The sequence below is a fragment of the Petaurus breviceps genome, unplaced genomic scaffold, assembly GCF_028583685.1.
Source record: "Petaurus breviceps papuanus isolate PSGF00001 unplaced genomic scaffold, PetGlider_PUasm1.0 177, whole genome shotgun sequence".
In the NCBI taxonomy this organism is placed as follows: domain Eukaryota; kingdom Metazoa; phylum Chordata; class Mammalia; order Diprotodontia; family Petauridae; genus Petaurus; species Petaurus breviceps.
The window spans coordinates 2,166,101-2,192,041 of NW_027185776.1; the positions used below are offsets into that span (position 1 = coordinate 2,166,101).

The following is a 25,941-nucleotide window of genomic DNA, read 5'->3' on the forward strand; positions in this document are numbered from 1 at the left end:
TGGGTATACCTCTGATGAGGATGCATAAAAAATAAAGTGAGGATCTGAACCTAAGTCTCCATCCTAATTCTCCATCCAGTGGTCTTTTGACCATATCATGCGTCTTCTCATCTAAAATTTAAAAAGATTCTCTTTCCAAAATAGTTCCTAATATAACTCAAGACAAGAAGAAACTTACAATGACACTTAGGATACTGACACATCAAAATTCATGCTATCGAAGTCACAACCTTATAAGTTTTAAAACATAACTATTGTATATGACTTGTTCATTATGAGCAGTGTGTGAGCAGTGTGGGGCTCTTCTTCCACTTAGGTAAAACTCTTCAAAACCAACCAAATACAAACAGCAACAGAATGCATATGTACTCCATTTAGAGATACCCTAAATTCCAAATGGATTCTACAGTAACTAAGAGAGAATTTTCATTTGAATTGCAAAATAGGATATCACAACTCTATCACAAATGCTTTCTTCTGTCTCTTCCCACTCTAATCCCATGTGTTGCTGGCAGCACCTCTCAGCTCTCCTTTAAAGTCCCCAATGACTTAATTTCTTCATAGGGTACAAGACTTTCCCTCTTCTCTAATTCAATCAATTCTCTTACCCAAAAACAACGTATTTGTTGGATTTGGCACATAAGCTCTAACTTCTATGTCACAGAATTCAAATCTGAAAGAAGGAAATCTGAACCTTATTGACTCTTACCCCCCTTGTTTCACTGATGCCAAAATGGAGCCCAGAAAGGGGAAATGAGGTGCCCAATATTATACTATTGGTTACTAGACAAGTTGGAGGAAAAATCTGGGTCTCTAGAATCTCAGTCAAAGATTCTTTCAAACACCCCATACTCTCTATAAAACACTGTTCATTATAACTAGGAGACAAAATGCCCAAACTAATGTGGTCATCAGGAAAAGCTATCTATATAGGAATACTGCTAGGGAATGGATGCTGCTGCCACCACCAGAGCTGTCTTGGTGACTACTACAGTATCCTTCTGTCTAGTTAGTCAAATATATTAACTAACTCCTAATAAGCTGCTGAACTTATATAATGTGTAGTGGAATTCAAAGACCAAGGAGAATTAATACCAGAGTATATCCTGTATTAAGAGTTAAAAGGGACCTCACAAATTTATTCAAGGGAATAATTTTTGTGTTCTCTCCCTTACTGTCATTCACATTTATTTTTACATGAAAGGATGGGATTGATGACCTATTCTTCCTGGTCCTTGGAAAATGCATCTGAGAGTTGCAAATTTGCAATGACTTTTGGGAATTCTTAGGGTCACAGCTTTTGAGCTGAAAGAAATTTCAGAGACCATCACAATCCAATCAATTCACTTTGTGGATAAGGAAGCAAAGTGCCAAAGGGACTGAGGAACTTACACAAGGTCTTACAAAATTCCACTTTCTTTTTTTTTTTAAGCAATAGGGGTTAAGTAACTTGCTCAAGGTTACACAGCCAGTTATTTCTGGGTGTGGTGATGAGTATCTGAGCCCAGATTTGATCCCCAGGTCATCCCGATACTGGAGCCAGTGCTCTTACTCGCTGAGCCACCTGGCTGCCCCTAAGCAATTGGGGTTAAGTAACTTGTTCAAGGTTACACAGCCAGCTGTTTCTGGGCAGGTGCTAAGTGTCTGAGCCCAGGATTCGATCTCCAGGTCATCCCGACACTGGAGCCGGTGCTCTTACTTGCTCTGCTACCTGGCCGCCCCTCAAAATTCCACGTTCAAAAAAATTTTAATCTATTGAAAAAGACAGCAAAGACATGTACAGAGAAAACAAGTACAAGCAGGAGAAAATTATTGATAGCCATATTGACAAGACTGTGGAATGAAGGAAATTCAGAGTTTGCTAAAAGGAAAGGCTCCTAGAAAGAGTGAGTTTTCTTCATCTTAAAAATGATTGTGCTAGTACAGATGGCATCTGGAGTGCCTAGATCTAGGATTCTGCAGTGGTAATGGCCATAATATGCACTGTAGGGTCGTCACAATCCACAGTCTAAGAAGCACGGAAGAGATCACAAGTGGAAAAAGTTTTCGAATCCCTGTCCTACATTAACCTATTCCACTTTTCAACAATTCTAATTCTAACAAAGTTTTTTCCTTTTAACAAACTAAAATTTGCCTATCTGCAACCTCCTTCCACCCACTCACTGCTCCTAGCTCTGCCCCATGGGACCATTCAGAATTCCTTTTATAAATGATAGTCACTCCAATTTTTGAAGACCACTAACATGTCTTCTAAAATCATATTCTCTTTTTTTCCCACCAGGTTAAAAGTTCTTTAAACTGATCTTTATATGTTGCAGTTTCTGGTCCTCTCATCACTTAGAAGAGTAGTTTCCAATTCAAATAGAAATAGATCTCCAGAGGCTCCATTATTGACTAAGAAAACCACGAATTAGCATTAACTATGTTATGGTATATTTTTTGTTTATTTTGTTAAACATTTTCCATTTACATATTAATCTGGTTCCAGTCCTGTTAGAATTTTGTGGTCCACCCTAAAGTACAACAGTTTTAACAATCTGCATCACCCTATGATGGGCATGAGGCGTGCTCCCAGGGTGAAGTATATATAGAAGGGAATTGGGTCACTGTAATCCTCATGCTACTATTGCTGCCTTGGGCAATCCTGAAGCCAGAGGTGGCAAGGATTAACATCATACAGCCTGGTCTCAGGGTGTGGCAAAGCCCTATAGCATATGGATTTAGTGAAAATGACTGTTTAATACCTATTGGTTTCAGTACACAGCACTTCCCAGCAGGTATCCTGCCATGATAACTAGAGTGCTGCCTGTTAGTTCCTGAAAAGAGAGGTAAGGTTCTCAAGGATGACACACTACTAAAAAGTTTAGCTAGCCTTGGGAAGGGGGAAGGAGGTGTGAGGGGGAGGTAATTCCTTCTAAAATCATTAAACACACTGCTGACTATAGTCTCTTTCCTTCCCCAAGGACTTCAGTTCACAGAAATCCTCTGAATCTCACCCTTCCTTTAAACTTGGAGACTTCAACCAACAAGGTCGATGACACCAACAATACCCTTAGGGACATCACTCCAGAGCTTCCTCTTTTCCCCAATTCCACATTTCAAAGCACCCCAAAATCACCCCCAAACAACCCTTCAATGTGTGCCTTTGATACCCTCTCCTCTGAGAGCTTAAGTCTTTGATCACTCCTTCCTTGACAACTTTGATCCTCTCCTTGTCTACTAGATCTCTATCCTTAGTCACAGGAGCCTTTTCCAGCTCCGGATCCCTGTAGCATCTGACACTGCTGAACAGGGCCTCCTTTTTCAAACTCTCTCCTGTCTGTCTATGACACGGTCCTGTTGGGGGTTTTTTTCCTGCATACAAGAAGGATCCTTCTCAATCTCCTTTGCAAGTTGTTCATTCATGTACCTTTCCCAGTGGGTGGGAGGGTGTACACAAGGGTGCTCTCTTGGATGCATCTTTTCCCACTAACTCCTCCTTCACCCATCTTTCATGAAGAGATGGCCCCAATCTTTGTGGAGACAAACTCTTCCACATGCACCCTTGTTTCTATTCTATCCCATCTTCTTCCAACAGATTAACTCCACTATCATTTCCACTCTCCTTCCAGTCTTCACTCTCTCCCTACCTAATGACTCTTTCTTTATTGCCCACAAAACCCTCAATGGATCCAACCATCCCAGCTCACTATTGTCCTATAGCTCCTCCCCTCTTTCTAGCTAAATTCCTTGGCTTCATTATCTTTGACACTAAATGCCTCCACTTCTCTGCTCTAACTCTCTTCTAAAACCTCTGCAATCTGGCTTATGACCTTATCATTCAAATGAAACTTCTCTCTCCAAAGTTACCAATTATCTCAGAATTGCCATCCCTAATGGCCTTTTTTCAATCTTGATCCTTCTTGATCTCTATGCAACATATGACACTGTCACCTTCTCCTGAACAGTGTCTCCTCTATAAGTTTTCCTGATATAGCTCTCCCAGTTCTCTTCTTACCTGCCTGACCACTCTCTCTCAGTCTCATTTACTAGCCCTTCAGGTAGGTCATGCCCACTAGTGGGCATAAATCTCCATCCCTGGCTCCTCTCTTTTCACTCAATACTGTTTCATTTGGTGATCTCATCAGCTCTCACGGACTTAATTATTTCTATGCAGATGATCTTCATACACACACACACATACACACACACACACACACATATATATATCCACATATACAAATACACATATTTAGTATATATAGATATGTGTGTATGTAGACAGATATATCTCCACCTCTAATCTCTATCTAGAGGCCCAGTCTTACATCACCAACTACCTTTTAGACATCTCCACCTGAATGTCCTATAGACATCTTAAACTCAACATGTACAAAACTGGCCTCATTATATTTCCCTCCAAACTCTCCCTTTTGATCTATTTACCTATTTCTCCCCAACTTTCCTGTTCCTGTTGAGGGCACCACCACTCTCCTAGTCACCCATGCTGACAATCTAGGTATTATCTTCAGCCTCTCATTTATACTCACCCTATTTATCCAATCTCTTATCAAGTATTGTCCTTTCTACCTTTACAACATCTCTCTTACCAGGCCCTTCCTCCCCATTCACACTGCCCTGGCCCTGGTGTAGGCCCTCACTACCTAAAGCCTTGCAGATGGTCTCCCTGCCTCAAGTCTTTCCCTATGCCAGTCTACCCTCTCTACTCAATGGTCAAAGTGATTTTCCTAATGCACAGGACTGACCATGTCACTTTTCTACTAATAAGCTACAATGTCTCCCTATTAACTCAAAAATCAAATATAAAATGATCTGTTTGGCATTTAAAACCTATTATAACCTAGCCCCTTCCTACCTTTCCAATCTTCTTATACCTTTATTCCCTTCCACTGACTCTACAATCTAGGCACACACATGTACTGGACTATTTATTTGCTGTTCCTTAAACATGGGCAGCTATTTTCTCTCTCTGTGTCTTCTCAATGGCTATCTCTCACATCTGAAATGCATTCCTTTCAACCTCTACCTCCCAGCTTCCAAGTCCCACTCTTTTTTGTTTTTGCTTTTTGGAGGGGGGAAGACAGGGCAACTGGGGTAAAGTGACTTGCCCAAGGTCACATGGCTAGTAAGTGTTCAGTGTGTGAGGGCAGATCTGAACTCAGGTCCTCCTGACTCCAGAGCCAGTGCTCTATTCACTGCACCACCTAGCTGCCCCAAAGTCCCACGTTCTACAGAAGGCCTTTCCCAGTCCTACCCACCTCACCTCCAAGCACTGCTAAAGCCTTGCCTCTGAGTTTGCCTTCCATTTACACCATATGGAGGATTGAATTATTGATTAGAAAAGTTCAAGTTTCTAATTTCACTTCAAATACATGAAAGTTCAGTTACTGTGCCAAACTGAGAAACTGAAGGAATTAAATCTGGATGGCATATCTTCAGGATATGATCCCAGCAAACAATGCTATATAAACTTACCTGTCTGGATATGGCCAGCTGCAGAGCCAGATAAAAAGCTGCTAGGTGGTCTGTAGGTGACAAACTGTGGGCCCTGAAAAAGTTCAAATTATTTACAACTATTAGTACACATGGAAGATGTTTTCTTAACAAGTGTGTAAGTTTACTTAATTATCTTTTGCTATGCCGCTAAGAATTTGAATTTTTATCTTGACTCTACAAGTGATCATCACAATTTTTCTCTCACCATCAGAAATATACATGTGTGCAAAACAGAAGTATGTCTTCAGTTGAGCAACCTCTGACAAAAAGCCACACTCTATTTCAATTGGTGATTTCATCAGCTCCCATGGATTTAGCTATCACCTCTATGCAAATGATTCTCAGATCTGTTTATGCTGCTGTAACTTCTCTTCTGACCTCCAGTCCTACATCTCCAATTGCATTTTAAACCTAACTGTATGTCCCACAGACATCTTCAATTCAACATGTCTAAAACTGAACTAATTCTCCTCTACCCCATCCCCCACCTGATGCTCCTCTCTTGCTAACTTCCCAATGACACTGAGGGCACCCATCATCCTCCCAGTCACCCAGGCTCAGAAACTCATTTGTCACCCTAAATTTCTCATTCTCTCTCACCTCCCCCACTCCCCTAAATGACTCTACCTTCAAAACATCTCTCATATAAACCCATTTCTTTTCTCTAACCCTGCCACACCTGGTACAGGCCATCATCACCTCACGTCTGGACTATTCCAATGGCGTTTTGATTTGTCTTGCTGGATTAAATTTCTTTCCAATGAAGTTCATGCTCTGCTCAGCTGTGAAAGTGCTTTCTTCAAGTGCTTATCTAACCATGTCATCCCACTACTCCAATAAATCCCAGTGACTCCCTACTGCCTCCAAGAGTGACTATAAAATCCTGTTTGGCTTTTAAGGTATTTGTAACCTGGCACCTTCTTATTTTACAGTTTTCATCCTCCTTATTCCCTTCCACATACTCCTGAACCAGTGACACCAGTCTCCTTACATGTTCCATTGGCCATCCCCCAAGCCTAGAATTCTCTCCCTCCTCATCTTTGCCTCCTGACTTCCTTGGCATCTTTCAAATTTCCAATAAAACCCCACCCATAAAAGAAGCCTTTTGGGGAGTGGGTTCAAGATGGCAGAGTAGAAACAGGACTTCCTCGCAGCTCTGTCTCCCACCTCCCCCAATTCATATAAAAAATCACTCTAAACAAACTTTGGAGCTACAGAACCCACAAAATGACAGAAAAGCTAACCTCCCACTGAGGACAGCCTGGCAGGCCAGCAGCAAGCGGCCAGCACAGCGCTCTGGGAGCCGACTCCAGCCCCATTCAAGCCAGAGGTCTTAGCACCAGGGCAGCCTGACCAGCTGCTTGCTGGAGGGACTTCAGATCACCAGTAGCTGTGGTGGTTTCCAGAATTATCAACCCACAGATGCCAAGGACAAAGTGAGAGGTCAGTGCAGTGTGGACTGTGGAATTCGGAGTCCAATAAGGCCTTTGCCCTTGGGGTGAGAAGCTGCTGAGGAGCCACAGCTGTGTAGCTGCCCCGGTGTGGCAGCTTCAGCTCCTCGCCTGCAGAGTGTAGGAGGACCAAGCGACCAGTCTGAGGGGTAATCACTCTAGCTTTCACTTGTTTGGATCTGGATTGCTGTCTGGGGTGTGTGAACAGTCTGCCAGAGAGTGTGGAGGCTTCAGAAAGGGCACAAACCTTCGGCAGCTTCGAAAACCCCAGCGTTTGGGATGAAAGCTCCCATTTCTGGTAGCAGAGTTCTACTGTGGCAAAAAGCCCAAAAGTCAAGTAATTGAGTGGCAACATGAGCAGGCAAAGGAAGCAAAGCAAACACAACAACCCAACTTTACCCAACTTGTCCTATTTTAGGGACAAAAAGGATCAAAGCATGGAACAGGAGGAAAACAGTATAGTAGGAGCTCCTGTACCAAAAGCTTCCAAGAAAAATATGAGGTGGTTACAGGCCATAGAGGAGCTTAAAAAGGATTTTGAAAATCAAGTAAGAGAAGTGGAGGAAAAATTGGGAAGAGAAATGAAAACAATGCAAGAAAATTTTGAAGTGACAACAACCTAACTGAAGAAAATAACACCTTAAAAAATAGACTAATTTAGATGGCAAAAGAGGCTCAAAAAGCCAATGAGGAGAAGAATGCCTTAAAAAGCCAAATTTGCCATATGGAAAAAGAATCTCAAAAGCTCACTGAAAAGAATCATTCCTTCAGAATTAGATTGGAGCAAATGGAAGCTAGTAACTTTATGAGAAATCAAGATACTATTAAACAGATCCAAACAAATGAAAAAGTAGAAGGCACTGTGAAATATCTCATTGGAAAAACCACTGACCTGGAAAATAGATCCAGGAGAGATAATTTAAAAATTATTGGACTACCTGAAAGCCATGATCAAAAAAAAACCTAGAGATCATCCTTCAAGAAATTCTCAAGGAAAATTGCCCTGATGTTTTAGAACCAGAGGGCAAAATAGAGGTTGAAAGAGTCCACCAATCACCTCCTGATAAAGATTCCAAAAAGAAAACTCCTAGGAATGTTATAGCCAGGTGCTGGAATTCCCAGATCAAGGAGAGAATATTACAAGCGGCCAGGAAGAAACAATTTCAATATTGTGGAAACACAATCAGGATAACTCAGGACCTGGCAGCTTCTACATTAAGGGATCAAAGGGCTTGGAATATGATATTCCAGAGGGCAAAGGAGCTGGGATTAAAACCAAGAATCACCTACCCAGCAAAACTGAGTATCATGTTTCAGGGGAAAATATGGTCATTAGGTGGAATAGAGGACTTTCAAGCATTCTTGATGAAAAAAAAAACAGAGTTGAATAGAAAATCTGACATTCAGATACAAGAAGTAAGAGAAGCTTGAGAAGGTAAACAGGGAAAAGAAATCCTAAGGAACTTATCAAAGTTGAACTACTTATATTCCTACATGGAAAAACAATAATTGTAACTTATGAAACTTTTCTCAGTATGAGAATAGTTGAAGGGAATAGAAATGTATCTGTGTGTATGTATGTGTGTGTGTGTATATATGTCTACAGGTATACATAGACAGAGGGCACAGGACCAATTGAATGGGAAGGGATGATACTTAAAAGGTAAAATTAAGAGGTAAGAGAGGAATATAATGATAAGAAATGGGGAGAGACAGAATGGGGTAAATTATCTCATACAGAAAAGGCAAGGTAAAATTGTTACAAAGAAGGAGAAGAACAGAAAAGCAAAAGGGAATGAGTCAACCTTATTCTCATTGAATTTGGCTTAGGGAGGGAAATGACATACACACTAAATAGGGTATCTCACCCAACAGGAGAACAGAGGGGAAGAGGAAGAGAGGGGGCATAATGGAAAGGAGGGCAGGCTGCGGTGGGGGAGGGAAGTTGGAAGCACCCACTTTTGAAAAGGGAAAGGATCAAAGTAGAGAACAGAACAAATGGGGGGGGTGGGATAGGATAGAGCAAAATATAGTCAGTCTTCCACAATATTTCCACTAAGGAAATGAACTGAGACAGACAGAGGTTGTGACCTGCCCAAGGCTACAGATTCAGTCAGTGTCTGAGGCTAGAACTGAACTCAGATCTTCCCGATTCCAAGTTCAGTGCTTCATCTAGTGCTACAGGGGGTTTACTGAGGGGGCTCTGAGTAGGGTACTGAAAGACTCAGGTTAGGTCAAATGGAACAGGGTTAATTAAGTCAACATTTTACCTCTGAGAGAGGCTTACTGAGCCCCAAGTTCTTCTCAGGGTACAAGGACTAGATCTTTAAAATGTTCAGGTCATGTGCTGGTTTAGCTCTATTAAGTTAATCTATATCTCTATCCTGATGTTCTAGATCAAAATTTCTAAGATTTATAGAAGCTTCATGGTAATCAAAAGCTCAACTTTATTTATCAAGTGAAGCTTTTGTTTCTGATGAAATACCAAACTAGAGGGGGCAGGAGGATGGAGAGAGACTGTCTCATTAAGATAAATCTAGTTGACTAGTTTTTGGCCTTCAAGTTATGGTTCTTAGAACCCTTTAGTATAACCAATGATTAATTTTATTAAATGGCTTATAACACTGAAGGAGAAAAGTGTTGCATTTAATTAACTGAAAACATAAGATTTTTGCTTTGAAGTGAAAGACTATTATACTTCATCAAAACCAATTTAAAACTTGACTGCGTGAAGATCTGATTCTTTTGCTACTCAATTGTTAAACATAGCAAAACAAATTTTTACTTTCTTTTTTGATATTTCATTGCATACAAACTAAAATCACACTTCTATATTCTTCCATTGACAACTGTGATAAAACACAGAACAGTGCTACTAGTAAAGTACACATTCAAGACTAAAAGAAAACCCAAGCCATTATTTATTTTATGATGTCAGACCTGCAAGTGTAGGATACACTTACACAGAAGACCCCATTAGTTCAAAAGTTAACCAATTTTTTATAATGTTATTAGATCACATCTATCAAGTAAGGAACTTGTTTAGAATAATGAGAATAGTCTCATTTTTTTTCTTGTGGATAAAACAATATTGAATGCCCAGCTAGGTGACGCAATGAATAGAGTGCTAGGCTTCAGCCAGAAAGACCTGGGTTTAACTATGACCTCAGGCTTTCTAGCTAGGCCTCTGGGTAAGTCACTGAAATTGTTTACCTCATCTGTAAAAAGTTTCTTCATCTGTAAAAAGTGGGGATGATAAATAACACCACCCTCCAGGAGTTGTGAGGAGATAATAATTATAAAAGCTACAGCACAGGGCCTGGCATATTGTATATTGTTGTTTAGTCATTTTCCATCATGTCCAACTCTGTGATGCCACTCTGGGTTTTCTTGGCAAATATACTAAAATCGTTTGCCATTTCCTTCTCCAGCTCATTTTACAGATGAGGAAAGTACAAACAGTGTCAAGTGATTTGCCCAGGGTCACACAGACTGGATTTGAACTCAGGCTTTCCTGTCTCCAGACCCAGTACTCTTATCTACCGCACCACCCAGCCACATGTAGTAAGCAATATATAAATGTTAGCTATTAATAACTTGCTGGTGGTCGGGGCAGCCAGGTAGCACAGCGAGTAAGAGCACCGGCTCCAGTGTCGGGATGATGTAGGGATCAAATCTAGGCTCAGACACTTAGCACCCACCCAGAAACACCTGGCCGTGTAACCTTGAGCAAGCTACTTAAGCCCAATTGCTTAGGGGCAGCCAGTGGCTCAGCAAGTAACAGCACCGGCTCCAGTGTTGGGATGACCTGGGGATCAAATCCAGGCTCAGATACTTAGCACCACACCCAGAAATAACTGGCCATGTAACCTTGAGCAAGTTACTTAACCCCAATTGCTTAAAAAAAAAAAATAACTTGCTGGTGGGTCTACCTGCCTCAAGTTTCTCCCCACACCAATACATCTTCCATTTAGTCACTAAAGTGATTTTTCTTAACAGAGGTTAAATCACGTTACACACCACCACCACCACCATCACCAACCCCTGCCCCCCAGTAAACTCCAGTGTCTCCCTATTACCTCAAGGATTAATACAAAATCCTCCGCTTGGCATTCAAAGCCTTTCATAACCTAGTCCCCTCCTACCTTTCTAGGAAGTCTTCTTAAGCCTTACTTCCTGACATGTATTTTTCGGATCCAGTAACACTGGCCTCCTTGACATTCCATGAACAAGACCTTCCATTTCTATACCAGCCTTTTTTTTCTGACTCTCTCCCATGCCTAGAACACTCTTGCTCCTCATCGCCACCTATGGCCTTCCTTACCTTCCTTTTAAGTCTCAATTAAAAAAGTCCTTGCCGAACACTTCTTAATTCTTGTGCCTTATCTCTCTATTAGCCTGCCTCTAGCTTATTTTTTAACATTTGTTTGTTGTTTCCCCTATTAGATTGTAAGCTCCTTGAGGGCAGGAACTGTCTTTTGCCTCTTTGGGCCCCCAGCACTGAGCACAGTGCATTGCACACAGTATGCACTTAATAAATGTTTCCTGACTAGCTCTTCCCTTCACTGAGCTTTCTTGATGACAAAGAATGACACCATCTTGTATTTGTGTAGTGTTTTGTGGTTTGCTGCAGTTTCACTGAAGTACATTATCTCTCTTACTCTCACAATAAGCCTATGGGATAGGATAGGCATTACAAATCTATTTTACAGATAAGGAAAAAAGGCTCAGAGTCTCTCCAAAATCAAATAGTTAATAAGTGGTGTTGGTAGAACTTGTCTGCCTCCAATTTCTTTTTCTTTTCCTGGCTGGCTTTAATTTCAGTGCTTTCTCAATGCATCATGCTTAAACCTTTACTAAATCATTAGCACAATCATATACTAATAGTAAAAAGGGCACAAATCTTATTCTTCTGCAAATTCTAGTTTTGTCACTAGATGACCCTGGGCAATTCACTTCCCTTTGCTTTAGTTTCTTTATAAAATGGGGTTAATAATGCCTGTCCTAAAAAATAAATAAATTCTGGAAGAAAAAAAAATAATGCCTGTCCTAACTGCTTCACAAGGGTCTTGTGATCAGAGCATCTTGTTAAATTTAGAGCAGCATAGAAATGTTATTATGATTACTACTCAAAGAAACAAATGTGTCCTCTTTGGTTTTATTTACCTAAGGTTACCATTTTTCATATAATCCTATGAGAGTGCTTTTTTCCTTTGTGCAATGCCCGTCATTCAGGTTTGTTCTTTTGTCTATTGGCCAGCCAAGATTTTGCATGCCATTAGAATTTTATTCTTCACTGTCCACAAAAAGTGCAAGCAGGAATGCACTGATTTGTATTTCTCCTTCTCTGGCACAACTCCCCCACCACCTCTACATCATACACATTGGTAAGAAAACTGAAATAAGGAATGAATTATTCAAAATTATTGCATTAATTAACAATAAATAAAATAATTAAGAATGCAAGCATCGTTTCCCTATCTTACCTTCTTTTACTATTAATAAAACCTAACTTCTACAAATTTCAGAAAAAATTCCTCAGGGCTATAATATCCTTAGCTGGGTCCACAAATTTTGAACAAGTAAGGTCATGACTTATTTATAAGTCATAACAATAACCATCTTTACCCGCTACCAAGTAAAATGTCAGGAAATTATCCTAAGAAGTAAATGTGTGGGGGCAAAAGGAAATCAGGCCCCCAAAGTCATGCCCTGAACTCATCAGGTGCCTGCAAACATCCCACCTACAATTAGGGCCTCTGTCCTAGTCACGGTTTGTTTTGTCACACAACAAAAGTGTTTAGGAAACTAGCATTTGTGTAAAATAGTAAACCTGTATCTAAAGAATCTCAAATAGGGTTATTAATTGATCTGAATTTTTCTTCAAAAAGCACCCACCAAGCAAGCACATTTCAAGCTTTTATTTCTCTTGATTTTGCTAATGAATCAAATTGCTCCTTTTAATCTATTCTTTGCCCCCTCCCTTTCCTCCCCTCACCTAAAAAGGGAAAAATATTAGAAATGCTAAAGCAAACTGCTCTTCTTATATACACTCTGGAAAACCTTTAATTAGTATGTACCTAACTGCCTCAAAAATCAAGACCGTGGTAAAAAGGACCACTTCATATGGGTCTAAATAGTCTATTAAGCAAAAATTATTATGTAATGCTGTAATCCAGGTATAAGGATATAAATTTACTTTAAAGCTATAAGCATTCATGAAAGGAAGATATAAATAAAGGAATATAAACTAGCTTTACAATCTCTGCTCACTCACCAGCAATTTAAGCTGGATACGCAAGCACTTCATGTTTTTTAGACAGTTTTATAACAACCATTATGTCACCTGACCCTTACAATTACCAATTCTACATGTTAAGTAAAGTATTGCTGTTTTTGCAGATGAGGAAACTAGGGCTTACTGAGGTTGTTAAAATATTAAAATTCAGCCATACCAATTACTATAAACATATTTAATTATATTTAATAGCTAATAAATATATTAATGACTATAAAATATTAAAATATAGCCATAGATAATATAATTCACAAAGTAACCCTCCTATACCAGTGTACATTAAATCTTCCTTAACTCTAACTTCATTCCATACTTTTGATTCATTATCAATTCAATTGACAAGGGACTATTCTAAGTCCTAAGGAAAGCAAGACCAAAAAAAAGGCACATCTGGTTCAAGAAGTTTATATTCTACTACAGGGGATCCAACATGGTTATACAAGGTATGGTATGATGGGGGTAAGGAAGAGATCAAAACAAAATGCTCTAGGAAAAAAATCAAGAATAGGAAACACCCAAACCCTTCAATTTTACAGACGAGAAAACCAAGGTTCAGCGAAACCGAGTGAACAATTTGCCAACGGTCACACAGCAAGTAGGTCAGTTACTATCCCCAGTTCCAACACTCTGGGCTGAGGGGCACCTGCAGGAGCTTACTGTCTACAGGTAGGTTTAAATAATGAAACTGTAAATATATGCAAAGTAACAGAAACAAAACTGTAACAATATTGTGGTACAGTAGCCAGATTGAAGCAGACAGATCTGTAATTTACTTAATATACAAAGTATGGTCACATGATTTTTTCATAGATGTCATTAATGGCCTGAAAACATTTATTTAATTATTTAAAACAAAAACCTGTCTCCAGGTTTAAAAAAAAAGAAAATATATTTTAGAACAGGCTGTTATCAAAGCATAATTCCTTAAATCCTTGGCTTGGTAATGACAAATGTCTTTAATAAAAAGATCACCACGTTGTATTCCCACATACATGTCTCTGTGGAGAGCCAAGAGTTTAATAATAAAACGCACCCAAATGAATAAACAGATTAAGAATATGGATTCACTTGGCAACAAATGATGAAGCAATTTTTAATACAATATGTTCTGTACTGTAGAAGACTCCCAGAGGTAAAAGCACTGTTTATATAATCTTTATAAATATCTCTTCTTTTTTATACTTATAATAAGGTCTTTTCCCTCCATTATGTACAACCCACTCACCTCTGAAAAGCAAGAAGAGCCTTTCTCTGTAGGACCTCTTGCATCCCTCGCAAAGAAGCTGAGAAAAGGATTTAGTCAGTCAGTGTGGTATGTAAAGGCAGAAAATTGATATTATACACACAAAATCAATCACAAAAAAAAGTGTATGTCAACTCACATTTACTGAATGACTACAAGGTATGCTAGGAACTGTAGGGGACAGAAAGAGAATTTCCTACCCTGCCTCTGAAGGCTTACAATCTTAGGGAGATATGTTCTATATCTGTAAGTCAACTATAGCACAATTCTGAGGCTTACAATAATACTGTGACAGGCTGATAGTTAGTTCCAGCAGCACATGGATTAGTTCTACTTCCAAAGGGAAAGGCTAGTAACTCCAGAGGGGTACCAATCTATCTTCCCTACTATATACAAACATTTTAATTGGCTAAAGGATGGTGATATTGAGAACAAGGTCACTAGTCAGTTCTGTATAGACCAAATAAATTAAACTCTGTTTCCTGGCTAAGAACAGTACCTCTAACATGCACTTAATTCCCTTAATTAGGAGGCTGTGAATAGATCCCTATAAACTCACCATGACTACTAAAAAGGAAAAAAAAACTTAGAAATGTATCTCCCACTCATAATGGATCAATAGTTTCACGAAGAAATAACAAACTGATTAACAGTACAGGACTGGGAAAGGATGTTTCACCACAAAGCAGTGAGAGGAATTCCTATCAGAACAAATTTAGAGCAAGGACTGAAGAAATTCTTTAGGTTTCAATCCAATCCCCACTGACTCAATGCCCACAGGAAGAAGCAGAAGTAGTATGGTGCAAGCAGCTTTAAAATATATATAATCACTCCTTATGCTGAGTTCCCCATTTCATTTAGAGTCATAGAGTTTTAGAGCTGCAAAAGAATCTGAGGTCCACTGAGTCCAATTCCCTGCGAGGCAGATAGGAATCGGATTAACATGGCCATTTACAGGGTGAATAAGTGGCTATGGGACTAGAAGCTTAGCCTTCTGTCCACTGTTCCCTCTACACCATCAGGCTACTTTCTCTAATAATGCAGACAGAAGAACAATTAAATCCACTGAAACTATGTGTTCTGTAATACAAAAAAAAAAAAATCTAATTTATCAACGTACAAAATCCATAGGACATGTCATTTTGTGGAAGACAAAAATGGAAGGATTGAGAATAATTCTTAGAATAACCAAAGTAAGCATTCCAAAGAAGAGTTCTCTTATAAGCACATAATAAAACCAATAACATTTAAAACCCACATTAGCTGTAATGAACACACCAAGTTTTCAGGATATTAATTTAAGACTTGTTCCTCAGTTATAGCTAATTCTAATGTCTGTATTCTGCTTATTTCCAAAGACTATACAGTTTTGATTTTCTACTTTAACATGCATGGTTAAATTTACGTGACAAAAAATAGTTGCTGGTGAAGAAGGAGAGCGATCGTTGTTTAGACATAGGAATTTTACTGAAGGAAGTGAGACACTGTTTTAAATCACCATCTTTGAAGGGATAACAACCCTTTCCATAGAGAAACCACCAGACTCTTATCTATGTGTGAGAAGGTGGATTGAATCTGGTCCCTAGCCAGGCTCATGCCTCCAAACTCAAATACACCCAAACCCATTTGCAATGATCCCAAAGAGAATAAAGGAGTCTATGAATATGCAACCAAGTATCCAACTTTATTTTACATGTGAGAAGTCTTTCTTTCCTTGCTTATGGAATCATCTTCTCAAAGATAGCAACATAGGTTGCAAGAGAATAATTAATAAATAGTCCATTCCTGCCCCCATGTGATCTTACCATCAGTGGCCTGCAGACTGTAAGTGAGTCCCAAAGCTAAGTAACCTTTGGCTTTGAACTCTGATGTTTTCTCTCCCATGTCAACAACATTTTTGGCAAAATTTTCGGCTTCTTCCAACTGAAAAAGAAGACAGGTTTAAAGATACACATAATTTATCCTACTACCTCTAATGAGGTAGCTTCCATGAAAATAGAAGGTTGAAAGAAGAACTTCATTAGGTTACATTAAAAAAATATTGAGAGGAACCTCCAAACTCTGAGGTAACACTGTGGTTTCTCTTCTGGACCACAGTTACAAAGGATGCTGACTTTGTTTTCTCCTTTTCTTCTCTAGCAATTAATGTTCTTCTTCTCTCTCTCTATCACTTTAAGAGTCCTCACTGGGTGTCATTCATGTCTCTCATCTCCAATATTCTCTCAAAAAGTTTATTCTACATTTCCAAATGATGCATTATTCATAGTTCCAAAGAATAAACACCACTGGCATGTTTTTAGGGTTTTTTCTTTGCTTAGTTTAGTTGCAAATACATGGATTTTCTTTCACCATGTTAAAGATTATTAAATAGTACTCATATGTTTTTATTAATGCATTCATTCAAAAGACATTAAGTACCTACTATATATAAAATACCATTTTAGACAACAGAGATACAGATATATAAAGATGAAATCATTGCCTTCAAGGCATTTATAATCTAGTAGAGGTAATAAGATATGTACACAGAATAATAAAAGAAAAATTCAAATAGGCTAAATATACAAGAATTCAAGGTGCTTTTTTTAATTAGAAAAAAACCCGACAACATTTATGGAAGATAATACAACAGTTCATCATGGAAACCTGAATTTTCATCTTCAAACTGAGCCTAAAACACAAAAATTAATTTAAGTTGATTCCTTTTCTTTACTTGTATTGGAACCACCCATATACAACATTACTTGGGCAGGTAAAGATAGGTTGTGCAGGTCAAAATCTTTTCTCTTCAGAAATTAACACAACCTCCTGGAACCCATGATTTTCTAGTGGAATGCTTTGTCTTTGAAAATATTATCTTTTTCTACTTCTAATCAGTCAGAACTTAAATAGCTCAGAGATTAATTTTCCATTATGTTTTTCTTTCCATTTCTAAGACTTGATATACTGAAAAATCAATAGGAGTTAACAATGTGGCAAAATCTCCCTTCAAGCAAATTGTTCTTACTAATGATCTCTGAGATGAAAAAATTAATCATTCAACCAAATGTGAACCTAACATCCTTGTATCATTAGGAACCTCAACAATTAGCACATGAGCTTTCTGTCTCTACTTAAGGGACTGAATTTTAGAAATTCACACATCTGCACTGTACCTAAGTATAATTCAATAAACACTTGAAGAAGGTCAGCACAGAGACTTTTGCATTTAATAAATGTTTGCTGAATTGAAACAAAAGGGGAAAATAATGTAGAAAAGAAGTAGAACCTGTTTTAACATGAGTTCAGCATGCTTACACAAAATCCAATAAATGAACATCTAGATTTGTACCACAACTAAATGAGGTGATGATTCATTTTTTTAAAAAGCATTCACCAAAGGATTCCTTTAAACACTGAGCATATTTAAAACATGAGTCAATGTGTAAAATGTTTACTTACATGCTAGTTTTAAGTAGCACCCCTACTGCAAAAAGTGAGATAACATCTGGGCAACAGTTCTAATACTTCACTGCTACAATATTTTTGAGTTAATGTTCCTGTGACTTTAAATAACATGCTGAAAGAATTTTTAAAGTCAATGAAGATTTTAAAGCACTAATTGACTTACCCAATGAAGGGAACCCATACACAACTTTGCAGCCAGGAGAGGAATGGTAGCATCATCAGGTTTCAGACGGATACATTCTTTCAGAACCTTTACAGCACGAGCAGACTTGACAAAAGAGAAATATTTCAGTGAAACTTAAATGACAAAATTTGTGACAGACACAAAACAAATCTTGGGGGGGGGGGAGGTATTAAAATCCTCCCTGATTATATTTTTAACTTCTAATCAAACAAACAAGCAAGCCCTGCAAAGATTCTCCTCCTCCACCCCCAACCCCAATTTACTATGTCTAACACAGAGCATTCATTGCAGCTTCTGACAGAAGTCTGGGAGAATGAGACTAGAGATGAGAGGAAAATCTTCACTGGAATTATTTGTTTTTTTTTTTTTCAACATACAAATCACTCCTTGTAACGAAATAAGAACTAAACACAGAAATTAAGAGAAGTTTATATTTATAGGGGAAAAGATAACATCTCATTTGCCACTTACTATATGAAATTTCTGGCTAATTTTCCCTTAAATATATCTAGGCAATCCTCCACCTCAGACCTTATGACTCACAGAACATGGATAGAATGAGCCAGAATAAAACAGTCAACTGGATTTTCTCTTCCAGAAAGTTTACCCTCAATCTACTTCAATAGAATTAAAGGATCAGCTTGGGTATTTGGCTTTGTGTTCAAGACTCACATCTTCCTCCCAAATTTTTTTGGTCTTTTTTTGTTTTGGAGGGGGAGAAGGCAGGGCAATTGGGGTTAAGTGACCTGCCCATGGTCACACAGCTAATAAGTGTTAAGTGTCTGAGGCTGGATTTGAACTCAGGTCCTCCTGACTCCAGGGCCAGTGCTCTATCCACTGCACCACCTAACTGCCCCCCTTCTTCCCAAATTTTTATTGTTCAAATGGCTAGGAAAAGACCCATTCCAGAGGATTATCCTCTCAATAACATGATTTGTATTCTCCCAGATAAGCAAAACAAGCTAGTCCAGCTGCTTCAATTGTTACTTTAAATATGACTCCTACATTTGGTTTTGACTTCCATAAGATGGACGTTAATTTCTGGCCACAAATTCCCCAGCACTAAGTGCTGAAATTGAGAACTACACATAAAAGCGGATAACTCACTTTTCCTGCAGCCATCAATGACAACGCAAACTGGTACCAGAGGTGGAATTCTTCAAATGCAAACTTCATAGCTCTTTCTAAGCACTAGTTTCAAAAGAAGAAAAAGATATAAACAAATCATAAATTATGAATGTATTTCAAAATTTTAAAAGCACACCTAGAGGAGGAGTGTCCAGAACATTCCATTAGTGAATGATGCTTATATTCTGAAACTTCTGTAAATACTAGACGGTAAACTATGAAAACAGACCCTAATTAACTTAGAGAACTGTTTACTGCCTCTGACACAAACTAGTGATATCAGCCTAGGCAAGTCAGCTAAAGGAGAGTGGGAATAGGAGACTGGGTGTGCGAAGGACACCCAGGCAACTATTTAAGATGATAATTTGTAGACCATGTACTGATCAGCATCAGTAGAAGTTTCCTGGTTGAGAATTTTCCCTCACACCAAAGCAATTACAGGCCTGGTTTAAAAAAAAAAAGTTATGCATAACTGAAATCAAAAGCAGTTGGTGTTAGAAATGTTGCATTAGGAGAAACAGTTTTCTACAAAGGAAAAGACCTGAGTCATGGAGTTAGAAGCCCCAAGTTGAAGTCCCTACCCTGTCATTTACTAACTTTATAATCTTAGGCAAATCACTTCACTTATCTGTTACAGAGATGCTTTTCTCACAACTTACCAACAAGATGAGTACTTTACAAAGTATCTAGTACTACATAAAAGCAAATTGTCTTTATTCTTATTTTTTTTTTTAAAAGCAACTGGGCTTAAGTAACTTGATCAAGGTTACACAGCCAGGTGTTTCTGGGTGGGTGCTAAGTGTATGAGCCCGGATTCAATCCCAGGTCATCCCGACTCTGGGGCCGGTGCTCTTACTTGCTGTGCTACCTGGCCGCCCATCTTTATTCTTATTAAGTATATGCAATGTACACTAGCTGCCTCCAGGTCTCATCTCCCTCCTCAAGCCTTTGCATCTTAGCTTCACACCTCTTCACTCCACTCAAATGCTCTCTCCAAAGTTACCAAGGATCTCTTAACTGTCAGATCTGATGATGTTTTCTTAGTCTTCATCACACGCCTACAACCTATTTTCTACATCTGATAACGTTAGCCACTCTCTCCTCCTGAACCCTCTCTTTTCTCTGGCTTCCATGACATCACTCTCTTCTGATTCTTGTACTACCTGTTGAACCGTTATTTGTTAGAAGTCTCCTTCGATGGTTCACCGTCCATGTAATGTCCCCTCACTGTGGGTATTCCCTAAAGCTCTATCCTAGCCCCCCTTACACATCTCTTTGGATGTCACCGAGACATCCTAAGCTTCAGCATGTCCAAAATAAAACTCATCTTTGCCTAAAACCCCATTCCTTTTCTAAACTTCCCTACTTCTTTCAAAGATACAACAATTCTTCCAGTTTCCAAGGTTCTTGACCTTGGCATTATCCATAACTCCACCCAATCACTCATTCCCCAGATCCAATCTTACCATTTCCTATCATTTACACCTACACAAAATCTAGCAACTGACTTTTCTCTCTGTTAAGCCATGACCTAACATTAGGTCCACATCACTTCTTGCCTAGTTTTTTGCAAGAGCCAACAAACTGTTCTCCTGTCTCATTTCTCTTCTCACTTTGGTCCAGCCTCTATACTGTGGCTAAAGTTATTTTTCTTAAATGTAGATCTGACTATGTGACTCCCAACTCAACCAACACAAGTGGCCTCCTATTGTCTCAAGGACAAAATATAAATTCCACTGTTTGGCTTTTATTTTTTTTTTTTTTTGCCTTTTGGAGGGCAATTGGGGTTAAGTAACTTGGCCAAGGTTACACGGCTAGTTTTTTTGTGTGGGTGTTAAGTGTCTGAGGCCGGAACCGAACTCGGGTCCTCCTGACTTTGGGGCCAGTGCTTTACTCATTGCGCCACCTAGCCACCCTACTACAGGTTCTTAAACAACAGTAACATGTAGGAAAAAGGCAAACATTGTGCAGAAAGATCATGCAATATGAAGGGAGCACAGAAGAATGATCAGGGTATGAAGTGGTAAGAGTTTGGAGTAGGATAAAGCCAGTGGAATCAGAAAAGAAGGGCCAAAATAGAGATAAAAAACAGACACAACTTGGAAAATGACTAAAGATATAAATGGTAGAAGGGACTCAAAAATGATGGAGCCCTGATAAAATCTGGGAGACTAGAAAGGAGAACCATTTTAGAGGGGGAAAATAAATATAAATCAGTCTTAATCTAATGATAACCCTAAAATAATTCAATGTTACATACTCATTAAATGATTTAAATATATATGTGTGTGTGTGTGTGTGTGTGTATGTTAATAGAAAAATGCTTTATGTTTTTTCTTCCTCTTTCCATGAGTTTGGGCAATATATATCAACTTTTCCTTATAAACGAAAGGAGAGCAGTCATGGAAACAGTCTGTTCTTAAAAAAAAAAAAGCTAGATGCTAAAAATAAATGTGCACACATATTTCCTTTTATTCTAAGAGCTAAAAGTTAGTGTAAGACAAAATTTGCCAAGTATTTAATTTAGGCACAGCACAGAAAGGACCAGAGATAAGCCTTGCTCCACACCCTCCAAAGAAATGTTTGCTTGGGGGAAAAGAACACAAAAACATATAAACACTTAGCACAGGATTCTATATCAATAAAATCAATTTTTAAGCATATATTAAGTTCCATCTCTAACACGTGACCCTTAGCCAGTCACAACCTCTCAAGTTTTCTCTAGGAAACTCTCTAAGATTCTCCACTGCAACAGAGATACCTATCTATTTTGGTATAGGAAGTCCTCACCTAGAGTTTCCCTATTCCAATGAATCGAAGAATCACAGAATTTGATAGCTGAAGGGACTGCAGCAGGCATACAGTCCAACCTGTACACAAAGGAAACCCCTTACATGACATCCATAACAAGTGGCTGTCTAGCTTCTGCTTGAAGACCTCCAAGGAAGGAAAACCCACCCCACATTGAGACAAGCCTTTCTGCTTTTGGAGAACTCTAATTGTTGAGAAGTTGCTTCCCAACATCCAGACTAAATAGCTTCTTTGCAATTTCTACCCATTGTTCCCAGTGCTGTTTTCTGGGGCCAAGTCAAATCCCTTCTTCATATGACAGTTCTTCAAAAACTTGAACACAGAAATTATTATTCCCCTCCCCAACCCAGTAGCTTTTCTCCCACTTTTACATGTCCAGATCCTTCAAACAATCCTATATCATAAATTCAAGGTCATGTATCATCCTGGTTTCCCTACTCTGGACATGTTTATCAATGTCCTTCCTTAACTATTGTGCCCAAACTGAATATAAAACTCCACATGAGGTCTGACAAGGGCAGAGTACAGTAGGATGATCAGTCCCTATGATAACTATGCTCCTCCTAATGCAGTCTAAGACATTATTAGTTTTGGTTTTTTTTTTAACTATCCCATTACTCTACTAATTCCTCTAGAGTTTACAATCCCACCTAGATCCTTTTCAAAATGACTTCTGTCTATTCATGCCACCCCATTTCATTCGTGGAATTTAATTTTTATGCTCTAGTGAAAGACTTTACATTTATACCTATTGAATGTCATGTTATTAGACTGAGTCTAATGCTCTAGACTATCAGAGATCCTTTTGGATCCTGACTCTCATCCAGTGTGCTGAATGAGAGCTATCTTTCTTACCTCTGTGTCATCTACAAATCTGATGAACCTATCATCTAAACTTTTATCCAAGTCACTAGTTAAACAGCATAGTGCCAAGCACAAATCCCTAGGATAATCCACTAGATACTTCCAAGTCTATTTTGTGCCTATCATTACATTAGACACTGTGTTAGGAAAAATTAAAAGGGTGTAATCCTATGTTCAAGGCTTTTATAATTGGGGGGAGGGGATTGGGGGGGACAAGAAAACAAATTACACAATATATTCAATAATAAATATAAAGCAAAGTCCACTAAAAAAAAAGTATCAAAGATTCAAGGAGAAAAAAAAATATCATCTGGCTGAGGGAGACCAGGAGGTGATGCCAGTAGCCCTGAATAAGCAGCAGCAGAAGAGGGAGAAACTCAGGACTTTTATCATTTGTAGCAGCATCAGACACATTTGGGTCCAATCATGGGGGCAGTGACAAAGTTGCTCTAGGCACAACCTAGAGGAATGGGGGTGGAGTGACAAAGGCACCATAAACCAGGGTCACGGATATCAAGAGAAATGGGCTCACAAAAGTCATCTGTTGCCAAGCTTAAAACCCCCAGTCACAATTACAGCTACAGGAAGCAGCCACACTGTATACTAATACAACAGGGTAGAAGAAATGGGAAGCCAGTATTATTACTGTTGTTAATATTAGTAGTAATAAAATTATAATAATAGTAATAATATTATTCATAATAATAGCATTATTAGTAATGTTATTAGTAACAAAATTATAATAGTAATTATAATCATATTGTTAGTAATAATAGTAATATTGTTATTAGCAATAATGATATTAAAAGTTACTTATTGTTAATATTAGTAGTAATAAAATTATAATTATAATAGTAACAATATTATTCATAATAATAGCATTATTAGTAATAAAATTATAATAGTAATTGTAATATTATTAGTAGTAGTAATAATGATAATATTAAAAGTTACACAGCTCTTTAAGATTTATAAAACACCTGACATTCATGACCACCTCTGATCCTCACAACAATCCTAGGAGGTAGGTGCTGTTAACCCCCTGAGATAGATGAATAAACAGAGATATCTTGAGGTTCAGTGGCTTGCCTAGAGTCATTGAATAAGTGTCTGATACCAGATTTGAACTCAGGTATCCTTTGGCAAGAGGGAATGAAGACAGGCCAGGCCCATTCACAACAATCATCAGGAACTCTCCTGATGTTAGGAATCCTGAGTCCAGTGCTACTGATTCTAAGGCATCTTGTCTATAGAGCAGGGCATCTTCCTGTTTCATTTTAAATCTGTGGTCTCTGTCCACAGGATCCAGCAGCCAAGGAGTTTCTACCATCTACTCATGTTCTTGTTCCCTAGAGGAAGCAACCATGTCAGTCTCATCTGTCCACAGACAGCAGGACAACGCCAACAACTAAGGCTAGTCTTTTTGAGGTGGGCACCAGAATAATCTCAATCTCTCTCTCTGTCTCTCTCTCTCTTCCCCCACGAGAGTACATAATCATAAGAAAGGGAACAGCACCCCAAATGGACCTGAAGGAAGGGAAGAGTTTCAATGGTGAGGCACAAGAATCTATTCTCAGCACAGGGCCACTGTGATCAACAAATTGGTACAAAAAGGCAAAAAGGACTGGACAATAAATATTTGATGAGTGAAAGTTATAAATATAAAATAATCAAGGAAAACTCAATTCAACATATTAATAAACTATACTGGTTTTAAAAAAGGGGGTTTCCTGGGATGTCAAAGGAATGAAATTTGTGAGCTTGGGAAGAAAGTAAAGTTGTAAAGTTGGGGCATGAAAGAAAATAGAAAGATACTATATTTTCTTAAAAAGGTATAAGTTCCCAGAACTTAGCATACAGTGTTAGTGCACACAACTGGTATTTAATAAATGCTTATTAATTGGCTCACTTTTTAAATATTACAGGAGTTTTTTGCACTACTCCACAAAATCCTGATGATTTTTTTTTAACTTTTTTTGATTTTGTGTTTGGGGGGGGGGGGAGGACAAGGCAATTGGGGTTAAGTGACTTGCCCAAGGTCACACAGCTAGTAAGTGTATCAAGTGTCTGAGGCCAGATTTGAACTCAGGTCCTCCTGACTCCAGGGTCAGTGCTCTATTCACTGTGTCTCCTAGCTTCCCCCTGATGCCTCATCATGGCAGGGATGTGAGTCTAGTTCACCTGTTAACTATGCCAGCCAATAACAAGGCATAAGCCTCCTATTGTTCTGGAAAGGCTTAGTGCACAGTCCAAAGGACAGATTGGGCCTTCTGTCTAAAAATCAGCTCAGCTAAGTATGGAAAGGCTTCTCACCAGGAGTCTAGCTTCCCAGTGACAATCTCTGCAGTCAGGGCAACCATTATGAGTTTTATGTAGGACAATTTAGAGTAGAGAAAGCTTAGACATCAGGATGAGCATAGGCAACTAATCAAATAAATACATAAAATAAGAAATAGAACTTTATATAAAAGCCTTACTATTTAATAAAGTAACTCAAAACAAATTATTAGAAAGTAAATAGGCAAAAAATGAATTTGGAATTTACTGGATAATCTTTTTAGTTCAACTCATTTGATTACCCATTTGTGTTTTAATGATAAGACCCTGGGCTTTCCAATTTCCCACTTTGACTATTGGGCTAAACTCCTATATGTGCTGTTGGATTTTTCCCCTATTCATTTTGCTGCTGACTCTGAAAAATAAGGAAGGTGGGGTAGGTGTGAAAAGCAGGATACTCCTACACTGTGGGGGAAGTGTGCTGCAAACAAGAGTGGACTAAGAACCCGAAGAGCTGGGTTTGAGTTTTAGCTTTGCCATTTAGTAGCTGCGTGAACCTTGCAACCCATTTCATTTTGCAAATAGAAATAATACCACCATTCAAGAAGTTGTGAGGTTTAGTGGGGCTAGGTGGCGCAGTGAATAGAGCACTGATCCTGGAGTCAGGAGGACCTGAGTTCAAATCTGAATTCTGACACTTAACACACTTACTAGCCCTGTGACTTTGGGCAAGTCACTTAAC

The 25,941-nt window shown here is 38.7% G+C and overlaps 1 protein-coding gene across 6 annotated transcripts in view; it reads right to left on the bottom strand.

Annotated features, from left to right (window-relative positions):
* The window catches only part of TTC7B (tetratricopeptide repeat domain 7B), a 343,031-nt gene that overhangs the window by 141,259 nt on the left and 175,831 nt on the right, over positions 1–25,941 (bottom strand). For all 6 annotated transcript variants that reach the window (XM_069085991.1, XM_069085993.1, XM_069085990.1 and 3 more), the window contains 5 exons: positions 19,227–19,310; positions 18,099–18,203; positions 16,294–16,411; positions 14,471–14,528; positions 5,476–5,548 (listed from right to left, as the gene is read on the bottom strand). In XM_069085991.1, coding sequence (XP_068942092.1) covers positions 5,476–5,548; positions 14,471–14,528; positions 16,294–16,411; positions 18,099–18,203; positions 19,227–19,310 — 438 coding nt within the window. The remainder of the gene's footprint in view (positions 1–5,475; positions 5,549–14,470; positions 14,529–16,293; positions 16,412–18,098; positions 18,204–19,226; positions 19,311–25,941) is intronic.